The following is an 18,872-nucleotide window of genomic DNA, read 5'->3' as shown; positions in this document are numbered from 1 at the left end:
GAGTGGACCACATCCACCCTGATTGAATTGGCCTTGTTAACAGTGGTTCTCCACTTGTAAGGAAACTCCCTTCTCTTCATGTGTCAGTATATTTATGCCTGCATCTTTAATTTTCACACCATGCATCTGAAGAAGTGGGGTATTCTACCCATGAAAGCTCATGCCCAAATAAACCTGTTAGTCTTTAAGGTGCCAGTGGACTCCTTGTTGTCAAGATATTTAGTGCAGTTAGGAGAGATCTGCAGGCTCTGCAATTTATCCGCATAAGTATTACTATGGCATGTGGCCAAGTCACATATTTATCCACCAAAAACACGCTCTCCTAATCCAAGGGTGAGAAGAAGAGGGGGCTAAGAACATGTTAAGTCAGGCTTTTATAGGGTTCTTATTGCTTTGTTCCTCAAAACACATTCCCACCTATGCTGGGGCTTGTGAGGGGTCCTCTGAAGGCATCCTTGTGACTGGCTTCTCCCATTCCTGCATCAAATGCAGTAGGGACTGAGGTGGCAGGGAGGCGCTTATCCCAAGCATTTATCTTCAGTGATCTTTTTAATTATTTTACCTAGTACAGATGTATGGCTCAATAATCTATAATAAAGTCAGTTTTAGCACCTTTTCTCTTCAACACATTAGTTACAAAGGGGACAATGCTTCAGTCGAATGCTGAATTCTCTATATTGTTAGTGGCTTTACTTTGTTCTGCAGCTCCTACCCTTGAGTGAATGCCATCTAAGATTTGTGATTCAATGCCATTTGAATCTTGAAATTATTCTATCAATTGCTCCGTCCCCCGATCATGCCTTACTTTTACATTTAATGTAACAAAGTAATCTTGAGTAGCCCTTCTCCCTTGCTCCCAAATAATTTGCATGGTGAAGATTCATGAAAAGAAATCATTCAGCTTTTGTCTAATCTCCTTATCCCCTTCAGTGTAGTCTTTATGTCCTGGTAGCATATCAGACCATTCTGTGCTAGAAGTTTCTCATTTGTTCTTAATGATCTAAATAATCATAATAAAAAGCCCCTTCAGGAGTTTTGATTATTGGTCTCCACCATAGTTTTCAGAAAAGTTATAGCCTTTGCAAAGAGAGATGGACTTGGTCACTGGTGTTTTGTTTTAGCCAGGCACTCCTATTGTTTCTTTGCCAGGAAATGCTCTCGATGTTTCAAATAAACTCACTCTCAACCCCAACACACACACACACGTCTTGATCTGGAGTTTAGTTCAGTTCATTTTCTTCTACTTAAAAGCAGCTCAGGATCTTGTGAACCATAGGGCAAGAGGTAGAGTCCTGTTGTAGGTGAATACTGCTTGAGAGATAGGAAGCAAAGAGCAGGAATAAATGGCCAATTTTCAGCAACAAAATATCTAGGTATCCAGGGGATGAGTCCTGGAACTGAGAGTGTTCAATATATTTAGCAGTGATCTGGAAGAATAGTAAAAGGAAACATTACATAAAACTCCTATATAACCAAATTTCAACAAGGAACAAGAAGCCTTTTGATGAAAAGCTGATGCAACTAATTTAAATTGGGTAAAAACTTATTTTGTACAACATATATCAAAAGATAAGTTACCTAAGGAATTCACAGTTGCCAAGACAAATAGTTTAATAAGATTTTTCAACACAAGATCACACACACACACACACACACACACACACACACACACACACAGGACAGTAGAGGGAGTAACAAGAGCTGCTTCGTTTACACTAACTGTGGCAAAAGTTTAGCTGCCATCAATTCTCAGTATAAGTATAAGCAGGAAGTATAAGCCAATAGCCAGTGGGGGTCAGAAAGAAATGATTTCCACTCCCCAATTCCATAGCACTATACAGTGTAGAATACCGTTGGTTTTATATACAAGCCAGTTCAGATAAAAGCTAGTCAGTCTTGTCCAATATGGTGATTCCCAGAAGAAAGTTAAAATCAGGAACAGAAACCACACTGATTAATGAAAAGAATGTGTGCCAAATTCAATCCTTTTTACAAGCTTATCAGTAATTCCATCATACTCAGCTTGCCATGACAAGTGAGAACAAAAGTCACTGTCATAGGCTAAATAGCATGGTTTGCGTGATCCTGCAGCGTAGTTTACATGATCTTGTTCAGTTTTGCAGATTTTCTGAAGTACATATGTCTTAAAAAAAAGCAGAAGTTCTGAGGATACCTCTCTGGAAAGGTCAGGAAGGGGATAAGAAAAAAAGGAATATTAGCTGAAGATCCCAACAGTATCTTCAACATTTAATATAGTGTCACATCCTAATATTTTGCAAGTGAAAATACTATTTAGAAACAAGTTATAAACAAATACTAATTCTTTTATGTTACAGTAAGCTTAGCTCATCTACACTTTACCTTTCCAGTTAAACTGTAGGAGACCAAAACATACTTATTTAAAAACAACACAAAGAGGTGCTTACCTTATCATTATTGTAATAAGAAATACTGTCTCCATCAAACTTAACCCAGCGCTTCTGAAACATACGTTTTCTGTAAATTAAAAATTAAGTATTTTAAATGGTTATATAAACAAGCTAGTACCACATTGCTACTGGGAACTTTTCAAATTGAGAACAATAGGAAAAGTGGAAGCATGCCTAACAGTATTTAGGCCTAAACATCTACAAAATTAGAACAGTTTCATTTTTGAGTTCAGCCACATTATGTTTTCAATATTATAAAATATTGGTTTCAGATACAAGAAAAAAGAATGATCGCTATTATTAGGTGCAGTGTTACCAATTTATTTATGATATATATTTCATATTTTTATCTACATAATCTTCCCCATCACGACCACCTTTTTTGCTTATATTGATAATATTAACAAATAAAAACTGAAGCAATTTTAGTAATTTACTTTTACAACTTAGTAGGCAATGAAGTTTAAACACACAGGTGATCTGGAAGAAGCAAGATCTTTTCTCTCACATCCCATCTCCATATCCCTGCAGACTAAGTCTACTTGTACTTCCATGTCAGTACATCTCACTAGTGGGATAAGAAGCTAAGAAACCACCACTCAAGAGCATAAGCCACACTCTATCACAGCCCAGAGATGCTGATAAGATACCCCCAGAGTGTTAACCACCATCTTCAGCCAGCCAAGAGACTTTAATCCTTCCTCTGCAACATGGACTCTGCCAAAGAAATTTTGCCTCCATCACTTCCAGTCTGAATCTACCATTTAAGATACCTCAAAAGCTCGGACTGATGCAAAATGCCGTTGCCTACTAATCACGTGGAAAAGGCTGATATAAGTGTCTGCTTCCGTTCAAACTTGTTGATCATCTACAAAGTCTTAAATGGCCTGGCACATTGATGTTTAACACTACTTATCTCCTTATGATCAGTCACGATGGTTCTGATCAGCTAAAATATTTTGTCATCGGTCCCCAGGTGAACTTCAGAGAATGGGTGGCAAGTCATTCTTTAGTGGAGGGATCTGACAACCATTATCTGTGTCTGTACATTCAATTTCTGCTGTTTATAAACAATAATAGACTGCAAGGGTTAATGAGAAACTATCTAGTCTATATTCAGCAATATAAAAAAAACCTGTTAAAATTAGTGTTGCATACTACTTCTGAAACTCTGCAGTTTTAAAGCCACATTTTCCTAATTTTTAAAATGAGAAACTCCTGACCCACTGAAATAAATGGGATTTTTGCCATCAACTTCAATGGAATCAGGATTTCACCCTACATCTTTTTGTCATCCATGTTGCTGTTTAGACACACACACAGAGGGGGAAACTGATCATCTAAACAGGGCATACAATGTAATTCAATATATAGTGTTCAAGTGCAAAAATAAGCAAATTGAAGAAACAACCATTTCTCCCAAAACTGTTCTAGAGAAACTTAGGTGTTTGTAACAACAGATAGAAGAATTTCAGACTGGTGTGTGTTTCTTTATGTTGATAGCATCCCTTTAAAAGCCTGCCCCACTCCAGCACCCACCACGAGATGAACTCCTCAGTCATTATCACTCAAATCAATTGTACATTTTATAGAACTATTAAATGCATGTTATGTATGTACATGCCAAAGCCACAGAAGTCTCTAAAAGCATTCAGTACTCCTTTATTCAGTCTCTCATGAAAATGTTTGATATCACACAAAGAATACTAAATCAGATTCTTAATCTAAAGAAAAATGGGAGCTCACCACGAGAAGTATTGCAGAGTAAACAGAGACAGTGGAAAGTGCATCTCTCAGATGCGAGCCATAGGAATAAATAGCTGGAATAATAATAGACTAGGACTCCTGAAAAAGTTCTGAAGTCTAGATGGGTTCAGGGACTAGTTTCAGGCAAACATGTACTCAGGTCCATGCCAATTATTTACACCCTTGTCCCTTCAGTCCTCTATCATTAGGCATCTCAGCTAAAGTGAGAATGTTCCTGAAAACCCTAATTTGGTTTGTTGCTGTCCCATCTTCAATGCTCCTAGAAGTCATAAGGAAAAGGAACACAGGATCCATAGGTACAGGGAATAAAGGATGGGCTGCTCCTCCTGGAGACAGAGTTAAGGTTTTAGATGCCTTGGAGTCCCAAGAGAGAAATTTGAGAGCCTGTAGCAACTCGCTCATTACCATCTAGGGTGACCAAATAGCAAATGTGAAATATCAGGCGGGGGTGGGGGGGAATAGGCGCCTATATAAGAAAAAGCCCCAAATATCAGGACTGTCCCTATAAAATTGGGACATCTGGTCACCTGATTGCCATCCCCCCAAAAAGGACACTTCATGATACAGTTCACATGACCAACAAGCCATTTACCACCCACATACCTATTCCCAGAGTTTGCACTTACTCAAGGCCATGGACTACCAACTACAATATATGAAACAAATTCCATTTTAAAAAATATATGTATCATTTACTGGAATGATTTAACATGATGTGTATTTTTGATTATTAAGAGCAAATGGAGATAATAAACTCTATATAAAGACCACTTTAAAAAAAATTACATGAACGTGAAATAGTCCATTCTGTTCATTAAAAATATTGACGGCCCATTAGTTATCTGTATATGAGTTTCAATTCTAAAACCTATTAAACAGTTAATTAAGCAAGAATGAGATCCCTCTCTAACATCTCTTTTCCCAACATTATTTCCCTTCCTGCTAAATGAGTGCTCTGTTTTAAGATTAGTAGACTGTGAGAGTTTATCAAAACTTTAATTAAATAGCAGCAGCTCTGGTTTAATTAACTAACTTTTATTTTATGACAACAATAAATCATAACCATTCTCAACCTGAAAAGGCCAGTGTAAAATCCAGTCTCCATTAAAAATGTCAATAAATCCTACAAGTACTACCTCAAAATGCTGTGCAGAGAAAAAAGGAAATTCAGTTTTATATACCAAGTAAACTGAGTGGCTTTATATTTTTTTACAGAATTAACTGGAGAGAGCAAAATTGTGCTCTAATTTTAAGTACCAGATTTGCAATGAACATAAAATAGAACTTATACCCTGAGAATTCTATTTAGCATCTTGTTACACAGCTTTTCCTAAAGTGTGGGACACATACTTGGGAGTTTAAATAAGGCACATGACTCAGTTCACTGGTACATGAATTATAACGTAAGTGTTCTATGTAGCTCTGCTAACTATTTAATGTTATGGCCAGTTTGATATATTTTGCAAATAGTAAGTTCAGAGGAGAGCCATGAGAATGATTAAAGGATTAGAAAATATGTCTTATAGATAGATCCTTGATAGACTCAAGGATCTCAATTCAGCTTATCAAAGAGAAGGTAAAGGGGCAACTTGATTACAGGCTATAAGTACCTACATGGGGAACAAATATTTGATAGTCAACTCTTCAGTCTAGTAGAGAAAGGTATAACAGGATCCAATGATTGGATGTTGAAGTTAGACAAATTTACACTAAAAATAAGGCATGAGGTTTTTAAAACAGTGAGGGTAATTAACCATAGGAACAATTTACCATGGGTTGTGGTGGATTCTCCATCACTGACGATTTTAAAATCAAAATTGGATGTTTTTTCCTTAAAATAAAATAAATAAATAAATACATTTCTGCTGTGGGGATTTTGGGGGGGGGGGGGGGAGTTCTGTGGCCTATGCTATACAAGAGGTCAGATTAGATCAGTGGTTCCCAAACTGGGGTTCCAGTTACAGGGGGTTCGCGTGAAAAAATTCCCTAATGGCAGACAAAGCTGTCCCTAGGGACGCTGGGGCCAGCAGCCCAGAGCCCCTGGACTTCCAAGAGCTAAGTAGATCAAAGCCAGCATATCTATCACACTGAGGAGATTTAAACTTCAAGTCTCCTTATAAGAAATGCAAAGGGAGGTGGATATTTTTTGCTGTTTTTAAAATGAAACAGGCAGCTAGTATTGTTTTAAAAATGATGATGAAGAACAAGTTTAAACTTCACTGTAACGTGTGTGGTTTGCCTGGACTGCTCAAGACCTGAATGCTTGTGCAGGAGGAATTCTTGATTTGAATTGATTTGATTTGAACAGCTTTTTAAATCCCTGCATGCTGTTTACTCTGTTTACATCTGATACTCCTTGATGAAACATAGAAGCCTTGTAGTATAACAGGCTTATTCAAAGTGATACAAGCGACAGAAGTGAGATCTCGGAAGAGTGTTGCCATTTTCATAATGCAATAAAGATACTGTCATGATAAATAATAATAATACATAGTGTGTAATCAGCATGTCATAAAAACCAATTTTATATTTCCAAGATCACTGCTTTTCTAATTTATATTCAGGTAAAGGAGAAAATCCCTGGAAATGTTCATTTTTAGGAGGGGGTTCACGAGACTTGACATTTTAGTGACAGGGTTTCGTGGGTTGTTAAAATTTGGGAACCAGTGGACTAGATGATCTCAGTGGTCCCTTCTGTCCTTGGAATATATGAATTACTGGAATAGTGTGTCCGATTCTGGTATCCACACTTCAAAAAATGTGTGGACAAATTGGAAGAAAGTTCAAAAGAGAGATACAAGAATGAGGTCTGGAAAACCTGCCTTAAAGTGAATAACTAAAGAAGTTTAATGTATTTAGCTTACTGAAGAGAAGGTTAAGAAGTGGCCTGATTATAGTCTACAAGTACGTACATGGGAAAAAGCTAGCTGACAGCAGATGGCTCTTTAATATAGCACAAAAAGGTAAAAAGAAAAAAGGTCCAATGATTCAAAAAATAAACCTAGTCAAATTCATATTATAAAAAGCTGCACATTTTTACAGGGTAATTAACTATTGGAACAATTTAACTAGGATATAGTGGATTCTCCAACCTTTATGGTCTTTAAATCAAGACTAGATGTCTTTCTAAAAAAACATGCTGAAGCTCAAAGAAGTTATGGGCTTCAGGTGATGGATGATGCTCTTTTGTGCGTGCTTCACAGAAGGTTAGATTAGAAAATAAATTGTGCCTCCTGAACTTAAAATAAAAAAAAAAAATCTATGAATCAGATCAGAAGATAGGGCAGCACTGGAACCAAAAAGCCTGAGAAACTCAACAATGCCTCCAGCCTAGGAAGCGATTTTTATATCTACCTACAACAAGTCTGGTAAATGGAATCTTACAACATCAGAGTCCATTGTATTTCTGATTTTGGTCCAAAGAAGAACTTTTCTAAAAAGTTTCAGGATAAGACACAATAACAATTTATAGCAGAATTCACAACCTGTAATTCATAAGTGCTTGCTAACTGTTTCATTAAAAACTTATCTTTCCTTAAGTGCACCTATTAAATAATCTCTGGAATGAGCAACATTACTTCAAAAACTGAAAAAAATTCAAAAGAAAAAACCTACACCATATTTATTACTATTGTTCCCTCTGTTCCCCAATATACTCTACTTTTTCCCAAAAGAAAACAATTACCCATTATTTGGACTATAGACTAATATAACTAATTTTCATAACATGCAAACATAAGATGTATTAAATAATAATAGAAAATACTACATACCCCTGAGGTGACAGTTTATCTAACCACCCTGCTTTAACCTTCTTTAATGATGATCCATAAAAACAGGCATAGGGTGTTATTGAATCATTTGAGGTTATAGTCTGGTTATCACCAAATGGCGGAAACAGAGGCTTAACAGAGTGTTCCAGATTTCTGCTTCGGTTCATAGTAGGGAATGAAGAATACTTTTTGGCTTTATGTTTTTTTGTTCTTAAATATGGAGAACATTCTTCCACAGTAGTATATTCAGATTCACTAGCAAGCTGTTCTGGTAACATAAATTTATCCTCTTGAGATATTAATTCATTTTTCACACGGTCCTCAGATGATGCTTTTCCTATCGGGGTATTAAATACACTAGAAGAAAACAACAGAATTTTACTCTTGGTTAATTAAATAAGTACATTGCATAAATAAAACTGTAGTAATAATAATTATTGTAAACAGTCATTCTAAATTGCTATGGGGTTAGAGACCTTACACTAAAACAAACCACATTTATTGTAATTGTGACCAAGAATGAAGCCTACCATGCCCTATATTTAGCAGTGACACAACACTTATTGGTTCATTAGGAGATCTGAATGACTTCCTGAGGTCTCTTCCAACTCTAATCTTCTACGATTCCATGACTTTTGCAGAACTTCAAAGGGAATTCATTGTCCCCAGCATATTGGACCCATTCATGTCTTTGGGGTTGTGGCCTGGTCTCTGTTTCCAAGTGAGACCAGGTCAACCCTTTAAAATCCTCAGTGGGCAAATCTGCGTAAGTGGACAGCTCCCATATGTTGTAGATTGGGGCTGGAGTGCCCGGTAAGTATCACAGCCCCACCCCAAAAGTAAGTACTGGTGTTGTTGGGTAAGAAGAGGAGATGAAGGTAGCATGCAGGCAATGGACCCCTAGAAGATATCGAAGATAAAGTTCACAATTTCCCTTGTCTGATGGGAACCTGGGGGCAGATGTTCCCAGATTGTCACAGAATACAACCTCAGACTGATTTTGGGGAGGGGTCAGATCTCCATAAATATATTATGCCATTCTGATTGTGATCCCAGAGGTGCAAGTCAACCATTTTTACTGTATTTCAATAAAAAAAGTTGATGACAGGTGCGAGAGTAAGTTTAAACTTGTCCTTAATTCATAAGTAATACCGCGATTTATCATGAAGACAATGCTCTTCAGTCACTTCTTTATCTTCCATTTTTTCTTCAAAAGCCAAAAATTCATTTCCACAGATTTCCTGGAAAGAAGAAATTAATTATAGAGACATGCATTTGGTTTGGATTGCTACATGACCTTTTTGCAACTATAAAATCAGGAACACGACACCCCACAGTAGTAAAGGTGTCACTATGACATTTAAGCACTTCTTAGGAACAGTATACGAAATAAGGACAGCTGATCTCAAATACTTTAAATAATTTGGTCTTTATTTGGAAGCAAGTATTTCACACATTTTCACTTTTCCCTATTTAAAAAACAAACTTCAGCTAAATATTTATTGGGCAGCCTCCAAAGACAATAAATTTCATCCACATGCATAAGAGAAAAAATGCAATTCCAAAATTTTGACAAAAAAATTGATGATCTTGAAATATAGCCAACAATATCTTTTCTGCAATAACACTTTCTATGGTTAATGTCACAAGTTTAACTGTTATGTATTGCACCTTAACTGTGTGTATGATTTTGTATCTTTGGCCTATCTTTCATGACAGAAGAAGTTGTTCTCTAAATGCAAAATTGCATTAGTGTACTGTCAAAAAGAGGCTGCTCAGTTAAAGAAAGAAAGGGAAGCAATGCTATTTTCAGATTCCTGCAGTAATACTGAACTCAGTTATACTACATATACCTAGTGTGTTCTAAATTTTTCTTGTTAAATGTTTAGCTTATTACTGTTTGTTGTGAAACGTATACCGCAAAACATTCAAGGTGTACAACATGTGAGCATTAACATTGCTCTAGGAACATTTGCATTTCCAAAAGTTGATCTGACAACTTTATTACATTAGGATAGCTTTAACATTCAGTTTTCTTGTGTTTCCCACCCCCTTTGGAACACAAAAAAACCAAACCCCACAACATGCTCCTGATTTACGATGGAAGCATATAAATGAACTCATTTAAGCTTTGAAGTGTACTCATACCCAGCTAAATGGCTGTGGAAAGGAAGGGTTTAGTTTCCAGCATTACTGTTGTTGGGGGCTTTTGGAGAAGCTTTACATCAAACATAGATTTGAAGGCTGTATCTCGACAACAGAAACAGACAGGACAACCATAAACTGAGCATGTGCAGAATGCACCAGCATACATATAACTGACTCCTCAGACTGGATGCCGACTAAAAGCTAGCTTCTAAAACAAGATTGTTTGAATTGTACTATAGTTTCATCCAGGGGTCGGCAACCTGCAGCATGTGAGCTGATTTTTAGTGGCACTCTGCTGCCAGCCGGGGTCCCAGCCACCGGCCCCACTCAGCCCGCTGCCTGCCTGGATGGACGGAACCCCAGGCCAGCAGCAGGCTGAGCAGGGCCGGTGGCTGGGACCCTGGCTGGCAAGGGCCGGCAGCCAGAACCCCAGACTGGCAGCGAGCTGAGCAGCTCAGTCCGCTGCCAGTCTGGGGTTCCATCTGCCGGCCCCCGCTGCCTGTCTGGGGTTCCAGCCGCTGGCCCCGGCACACGAAACCTTAAATTACAGTAAATAAATGAAGACTTGGCACACCACTTCTCAAAGGTTGCCAACCCCTGGTTTAATCAATACATAAAACCATTTCTTGCTCAGGCAGCTCCTCAGACGTCTCCAATCCAATCTGCTGCCTTCCCTTCCGATTTAACTCAGGCAGGTTTTCTAAATATCCCCAGTCAATCTTCAGGGCAAGTAGTCAGTCTTCCCAGTTTCCTCATGTTGACTCATCTCTCAGCCGTAGCTCCTTAATGATTTCCCCAGACATTCCCCATAAAAACTGCAGCCTGTTCTTCTCAGCTGTTCCCTTGACATCCTTCCTGTCCCAGTGGTGTAATATCTAACACCGAGCCACTTAGAATATACAATGATCAGGCTTTACCTAACTAGTCCAGAATACTAGCTTGCTACATTTTTATAAATGAATTACACAGACTTTGATAATTAAACTTTTCTTAAGAACTACATAGTATTTTCTTTTGCATTCCTAGGATATTTGGAATATCTACAGCATTTTCTCATTTTTTCAGTTCATTTTAGTACCTTTTTTTCCCCCACCACTCCCTCCACAAACCATATTCTGATGTAGTTGAACATTAGTAGTATGTGTTACCTTTAACGACTTGGAAATGTTGATTACCCACACTAAGAGAATACCAGTTTATTTTTGGTCTGTAGAAAGATTCAACATTATTCATGTTTATATTGTAAACAGTTGTGTTTACTGAGATCTGCAATAAGAAATAGCAATTCCATTCTATTAGGTAGATAATCCAAGCTATATGGCCTGTTTAATGGTAGAATAATTTTACATGTAGTGCCTTTATAAAGAGAAGGCGATTGTTGATAACCATCCTAGGTGTTTTTGTATAACCAACAATTCTAACCAGGGTAAGTAGCATTACCGATAAGTTTCAACATTACCCAATACTGCAAAGGCATAATTTAGCAGATGAAAAAGATTTCTAGCCTAACTATAAGTACAGAAGATGCATTTTGTTCATTTTTAAAAGATTTTCAACCTCAAGCACAAAATTAAATAATCAGTGTTAGCAAGACATTCCGCACATAAGCGATGTGGGGGGGGGAAAGGGAGAGCAAGAAACTTAAAAAGTCATTTGTGTGTCTTCTTGCCCTTCCTAGTTGGGGCAAATAGTACATGACCTTATCTTCAGTTCATGTAAATATAGATATAGTTATATACTTGCAGAGGTATTATTAACCATAAGACATTTTCTCCAGACTATGAATCACATGACTTTTTCTTGCATCCTGTACAATTTTTCAACATCCTTTTTAAAATCTTGACACCAGAACTGTCCACATAATTCCAGTATCAGTCTCACGAGGGCCATACACAAAGTAAAATAATTACCTTGTTCCTACTCCTTATCTATACATCCAGAGGTCACATTAGCCCTTTGTGCCACAGCACCACATTGGAAGCTCATGTACCATTGCTTGTCCACTATGAGCCCTAAATCATTTTCAGAGTCACTACTTTCCAGGACACAGTACCCATTCTGTAGGTGTGGCCTGCATTCCTTGTTCTTAGATATATAACTTTACATTTGGTTGGACTAAGGCAGATTTTGTTTGAACTCGCTCAGTTTACCAAAAGATCCACATTGCCCTTTGTAGGACAGTGTTCTTCATTGCAAGGCCCGTGAGCCAGTGGCAGCTCCCATCGACCCTAAGTGCGGCTTGTTAAGTTCCCTCTAAGCTGAGCGGCCATACAGCAGGCTATAAATAGTGCAGCAGCTCTAAAGGGTCACGCAGCAGGGACCTCGAGAGGAGAGAAGTAGGGGGTGGGTGAGAACTGGGGAGGGGAGCAAGTTGGGGCTTGCAGAGCTGCTGTGGGACTCTCCCCCCGGCCCCAGAGCTCCCTGCTGGCAAGGGGGGAGAGAGAGCCCCTTCCCCTGGAGCTAGCTGCGGCCAGCAGGGAGAGGGCTGGGGGGAGTCCTCTGGCCCCAGCTCCGGGGCAGCCTGCCTGTACCACAAACTCCTCATCCCCAGCTTCACCCAGAGCCCACACCCCCAGCCAGAGCCCTCACCCATTCCCCACATCTCATCCCTCTGCCCCAGCCGAAGCACTCATCCCCAGCTCCACCCAAGAGCCTTCACCCCCAGCCAGAGGGTTGAAAAGAAAACAGGAACAAATTGACCAACCAACATTCAGACTGCCTTACTAGGATTGCGATGACAGATTATAAATACTGCATGAACAAAGTCAAGGAGAAACATGCACACTTTCGGTCATCCAGTTTTTAAAGTAAGGTTTGCATTATTCTATTCTTAAAAAGTTGACTCGCCTTTTTAATTCCATATATTTTCCTAGTTATTATTTTATAAAAGGAGCATCATTTTATTGCACAAGTAGACTTTTGGTTTAGTTACACGAATGGCTCTGTAACATTACATCATTAAGGAGTAGTAAGCAATGTGTTAATTTAGTAGTTGATGTGGCTCTCATATTGAAGGGTTTTTGCCAAAGTCGCCCCCAATTCAAAAATAGCGAAGAGCAGGGATGTAGGATGTCGTCATCATTATTTACCACTCCACCAATCTTTGCCTCACTTGCAAATTTTATCAGCAGTGATTTTATATTTCTAGATCATTGTTGAAAATGTTGAACAGCATTGGCGCCTAGTCTAAACCCTGCAGAACCCCACCTGAAATACCTCCATTCAATGGGGATTCCCCATTGACAACATTTGACTCCCCTATGAAAAGGCACAGATGAATAAGAGGGGATGACAGAAGTATAAGGAAAAATTAATTCAGAGGGAATTCAGATGCTACTATTTATCTTTTTGCATATTACAAGAACAGATAGTGAAAATCAAAAAAGCAACAAGTTTTAATACTGATCCAAGGAAATATTTTTATATGACACAATTGATCAGTGGACCTCATTCCCACAATATATCGCTGACGACAAGAGCATCCAAAGAAGGATTAGACATTTGATAATGAGAATACCTATAGTTACATTAGATATTAGGACAGCTTCACACTTAAATGTGTATGCCAACTGGTTGTGATGAGTTAGAAACTTCTATTGGGGCAGCTTATTCTATAAATGTCTGTTGCCAGATTTCTTGCATCTTCCTCTAAAGCATCTGGTACTGGCAACAGAGAATAGATGAGATGAACTACCAGTCTGATCTGGTATGACTTTCCTTATGTACTTCATGCAATGGCCTACTACTGCTGAAAGACAAAGTGCATCTCACTCTTCACTATATCAAAGTTACTAATCCATGAAATATTTGTAGTAGAAATAATTGATGAAATAGTGTGTGCGTGCACATTCATACAGTAGGAGGGTGGGCAACAAACAACATACTGCATTACAGTATTTACACCAAGACCTTTCAATTTACCTTTGCATCTGCAGGGCTGTTGAAAAGAAAAGTTTCCCCATATGGAGAGATGACAGATGGCTTTTCCTCACTGGAGGTTTCTTTAAAGAAAAAAAGGAAGTTGTATCAATAAGAAAATAGTACTGTACTTCAAATCTGTATGGGATAGTGCTGTACCTTCAATACGTTTTCTGATTACACTGCAGCAAGAATAAATGTTTTTTTATTTGAATGGATTGGTCCTACATGAAAACTTGCACTGATTTGTTTTTTAAGTCAATTTAGTCGTTTCAGTGCAAGTCTGTCTGTGGAAACACACCTATTCATAATAAAAATGGCTAAAGTAAACTTAGCCAAGATTAGTTTGTTACTAACTTTAGCCCAGTCAACTTTAGTCATTTTATTCTGAAGTAGGGGAGAGAGAGTTTCCATACACTGATTCACACTGAACAATTAAGTCGTTTTAAAATGCATCTTTTATTATTTCAGAGCAGGTACGTGTGTTGATCTGCTTTATGTTGCATTCTAGACTAACTTATCTGAAAATTAGGGTGAAGGCAATGTTCAGTTTGTTGCACTATGCTCTACAGTCTCTTCTCATCTTCACACCCAAGTCCCACTATTGAATAGGGGGGTTTCTTGGGGAAAAAAGGTTAAAAGATTTTAAGCATCTTAAAACTGAAACGGTTTTTAGGATTGTACTTAATTTCTACTTGTGTTACATTTAAAAAACAAAACAAAAAATATACAAAAGTTTGTGTGTTCTACCCACAATTTGTAATAGTTTACTCTTTACAGAAAAAGGGAATGAAGATGCTGCATTTCATTAGAAGTTCTATCCTACAGAAAAAGAGAAGGAGTACTTGTGGCACCTTAGAGACTAACAAATTTATTTGAGCATAAGCTTTCGTGAGCTACAGCTCACTTCATCGGATGCATCCGATGAAGTGAGCTTATGTTCAAATAAATTTGTTAGTTAGTCTCCAAGGTGCCACAAGTACTCCTTTTCTTTTTGCAAATACAGACTAACACGGCTGCTACTCTGAAACCTATCCTACAGACTACCAGTTAATTGTTCTAAAGAATGAACATTTTTCCTGCCCCTTGTTGAAATCCAGCATCTCAATTCTTTTTCTCCAAGTTATTTCTATCTTTATCATCTTCTTCTGACTTATTCTATTGTCTCACTATCAATGACATTTGAACATATCACTTTTAAGGTATCTGTTAAACTGCCTTTGGACTCTCTAGTTTTCAGTCAGTAGCCCTTTTTTCTGCTCCCTCATTTTCTGGCAAAGGCACATTTCAGCACAGTGTTTAGGTTCCAGTTCAGTGTGATCTGTTTGCTTGCAATGAATATGTCTGAACTTGCACAGGAATTGTTTTCAGTGAGTTAAATTAACTTGTTTATAAGCGACTGAGCAACATTGCTAACCTGTTCCTCTGTAACACTAGAAATTTTTCTTGTTCTTATCTTATTCTTATCTTATCACGATCCTACAGAACTTAATGACTAATTAAATGGTATTAGGTTATTTGGGTTAGACGTGAACCCTTTGCATGCATTTTTATCTAAGATAATTTCTTCTCACAAATATCCACTTCACTGTTTAATATAAAATACATAGAAATCCAAGGATTAGGCAAGTAAAAGTGGATGGAGGAAGAAAAAAAAAAAAGAAAGAAAAAAAAACCTTCCTAACTTCCCTTTATTTAAAAGCTGATAATAGTTTTTAAAAAAACAACATAAAACTGGTGCTGTCAAGCAATTAAAAAAAATTGCTATTAATCACGTGATTAAAAAAATTAATCACAATTAATCGCACTGTTAACAATAGAATACCAATTATTTAAATATTTTTGGAGTTTTTTACATTTTCAAATATATTGATTTCAATTACAACACAGAATACAAAGTGTACAGTACTCACTTTATATTTATTTTTGATTACAAATATTTGCACTATAAAAACCAAAATAAATAGTATATTTCAATTCACCTAATACAAGTACTGTTGTGCAGTCTCTTTATAATGAAAGTTGAACTTACAAATGTAGAATTATATACAGAAAATAACTGCATTCAAAAACAAAACAAACAATATAAAACTTTAGAAGTTACAAGTCAGCTCAGTTCTACTTCAGACAGTTGCTCAGACAAACAAGTTTGGTTAAAATTTACAGGCGATAATGCTGCCCACGTCTTGTTTACAATGTCACCTGAAAGTGAGAACAGGCATTCACACGGCACTGTTGTAGTTGGCATCGCAAGATATTTATGTGCCAGATGCGCTGAAGACAGGGGTGAAAGTAAAATTCCACACTTACCAGTATGGGGGCCAGCTCTGGCCCCTGGAAGGGGCGGGGCCTAGGTGGAAGGGGCAGGGGTGCGGGTCAGCATTCGCCAGCCAGCCCATCCGCACCGCCTGGCCCATGCCACCCAGGGCTCCAGCGGCGATTTAAAGGGCCCGGGGATCTGGCCACTGCTGTAGTAGTGGCAGCCAGAGCCCCGGGCCCTTTTAAACTGTGGCCCTGGGGCAGCTGCTCCTCCCCCCCCCGATTTCGGCGGCCCCGAGGGCAAAAGGGGCAATGACATTAAAGCACTGCAACAGATGCGCTTTAAGAAGGGTCCTTTGCCACAGCAGCACTTTAAACGTTACCTGACATGGTCCGGTACTGGCAGCTACTTTTTAGCAGTACGCTGTACCGGCCCATACTGGCTTACTTTCATCCCTGGCTGAAAATTCATATGTCCCTTCATGCTTCAACCACCATTCCAGAAGACATGCAACCATGCTAATGACGGGTTCTGCTCGATAACGATCGAAAGCCGTGCAGACCAATGCATATTCATTTTCATCGTCTCAGTCAGATGCCACCAGTAGAAGGTTGATTTTCTTTTTTGATGGTTCAAGTTCTGTAGTTTCTGCATCAGAGTGTTGCTCCTTTAAGACATCTGAAAACGTGCTCCACATCTCATCCCTCTCAGATTTCGGAAGGCACTTCAGATTCTTAAACCTTGGGTTGAGTGCCCTATCTATCCTTAGAAATCTCACATTGGTACCTTCTTTGCGTTTTGTCAAATCTGCAGTGAAAGTGTTCTTAAAATAAACATGTGCTGGGTCATCATCCAAGATGGCTATTTCATTAAATAAATGGCAGAATGCGGGTAAAACAGAAGAGGAGACAAACAGTTCTCCCCCAAGAAGTTCAGTCACAAATTTTATTACCACTTTATTTTATTAACAAGCATCATCAGCATGGAAGCACGTTGTCTGGAATGGTGGCCAAAGCATGAAGGAGCATATGAAAGTTTAGCATATCTGGCACATATAAATACCTTGCAACGCCAGCTACAAAAAGGCCATACGAGTGCCTGTTCTCACTTTCAGGTGAAATTGTAAATAAGAAGCAGTCAGCATTATCTCCCGTAAATGCAAACAAACTTGTTTGTCTTAGAGATTGGCTGAATATGAAGTAGGACTGTGTGGACTTGTAGACTCTAAAGTTTTACATTCTTTTGTTTTTGAGTGCAGTTATGTAACCAAAAAATCTACATTTGTAAGTTACACTTTCATGAAAAAGATTGCACTACAGTACTTGTATGAGGTGAATTAAAATACACTATTTCCTTTATCATTTTTACAGTGCAAATATTAGTAATAAATAATATAAAGTGAGCACTTACACTTTGTATTCTGTGTTGTAATAGAAATCAATATATTTGAAAATGCAGAAAAACATCCAAAAATATTTAATAAATTTCAATTGGTATTCTATTGTTTAACAGTGCGATTAATTTTAATTTAATTAATTTAAATTTAATTAATCGTGATTAATTTTTTTAATCGCACTAATTTTTTTTTAATTTATTGCGTGAGTTAACTACGATTAATTAACAGTCCTACATAAAACATATGGTAAAATATAGATTTTTTTTTTGTTTGGCATTATATTTATCTTTCCTTCCGAGATTTTCCTATAATAATTCAATATCAATTTCTGGTAAGTTATTTAAATGAGATCTGTTCTCTCAATTTAAAATATAAATATCACAGCATTCAACTCACTTTTCTGTGAAGTTGGACTCCCAGGACAAGAAATATTTAAAACATCCACATTTCTTCTTTCCTGCAGAGAACTTGAAACAAACAAAGAAAGTGAGTAATGTTTGTTAAAGTAATAATATGTAGGTTAAAACATGCCAACCACTTGTGTGTTCTTAATTCTAATTCTAAATCTTGGGGGGGGGAAATAACCAGAACAATATAAAAATTAAAAACAACTCAGACTCCCTCTCTGTATATATCATACTGAATACTTTATTGAGCCTAGCATAAGCCTTACTTTTTTCAATTTGGCCTTATTAAATTGTCCAGTTAGAATTCTGTACTTTTTCAAATATTGACTATTTAAGTAATAGTGTATTAGGGTCCTCATCTTGTACCATTACAGCCTGTGGAAGCTTTGTCATGGACTTCAATGAGCACAGGATCAAGCCCAAGAAGAGAGCGGCATCTCCAGCCAGGTATTTTTCAGAGGAAGACTAAAAACTTAGCCTTACATAAAAATTAAATGGACATTGCATGATACAGAGGAAGTAGGATCCCATGTTCTGAGCTGCTGAAAGGAAATTTTGCATTTGAAGACAGAGTTATAAATTAAACTGTTTTGCAATCAAAAGATAGCAATAGCTATCAGTAACCACTGTAATAAAATGCTTGTGACTGCCATTTCAGGTTTCCTACAAGATTATAGTTTCATATGCATCTACATTACTGTATACGGTAATATTTATTACTGTGCTGGCCTATGAATACTTGAATGCAGATTTTTAGACATGGATATATAGTCA

General features: G+C 37.7%; 1 protein-coding gene across 7 annotated transcripts in view; it reads right to left on the bottom strand.

Moving 5' to 3' along the window:
- ARAP2 (ArfGAP with RhoGAP domain, ankyrin repeat and PH domain 2) overlaps window positions 1-18,872 on the bottom strand; it is a 194,189-nt gene that overhangs the window by 154,533 nt on the left and 20,784 nt on the right. For all 7 annotated transcript variants that reach the window (XR_006281136.1, XR_006281135.1, XM_038400790.2 and 4 more), the window contains exons 3-7: window positions 18,088-18,158; window positions 14,039-14,118; window positions 9,122-9,210; window positions 7,970-8,326; window positions 2,427-2,496 (exon numbers count right to left, since the gene is read on the bottom strand). Coding sequence is in view for 5 of the 7 variants with exons in the window: in XM_038400790.2 (XP_038256718.1) it covers window positions 2,427-2,496; window positions 7,970-8,326; window positions 9,122-9,210; window positions 14,039-14,118; window positions 18,088-18,158 (667 nt within the window). In the remaining 2 variants the exon portion in view is untranslated. The remainder of the gene's footprint in view (window positions 1-2,426; window positions 2,497-7,969; window positions 8,327-9,121; window positions 9,211-14,038; window positions 14,119-18,087; window positions 18,159-18,872) is intronic.

The sequence above is a fragment of the Dermochelys coriacea genome, chromosome 4 (genome assembly GCF_009764565.3).
Source record: "Dermochelys coriacea isolate rDerCor1 chromosome 4, rDerCor1.pri.v4, whole genome shotgun sequence".
NCBI classification, from domain to species: Eukaryota; Metazoa; Chordata; order Testudines; family Dermochelyidae; genus Dermochelys; species Dermochelys coriacea.
The sequence above is the reverse complement of the archived record's forward strand: the minus strand, read 5'-3'. Positions and strand labels throughout refer to the sequence as shown.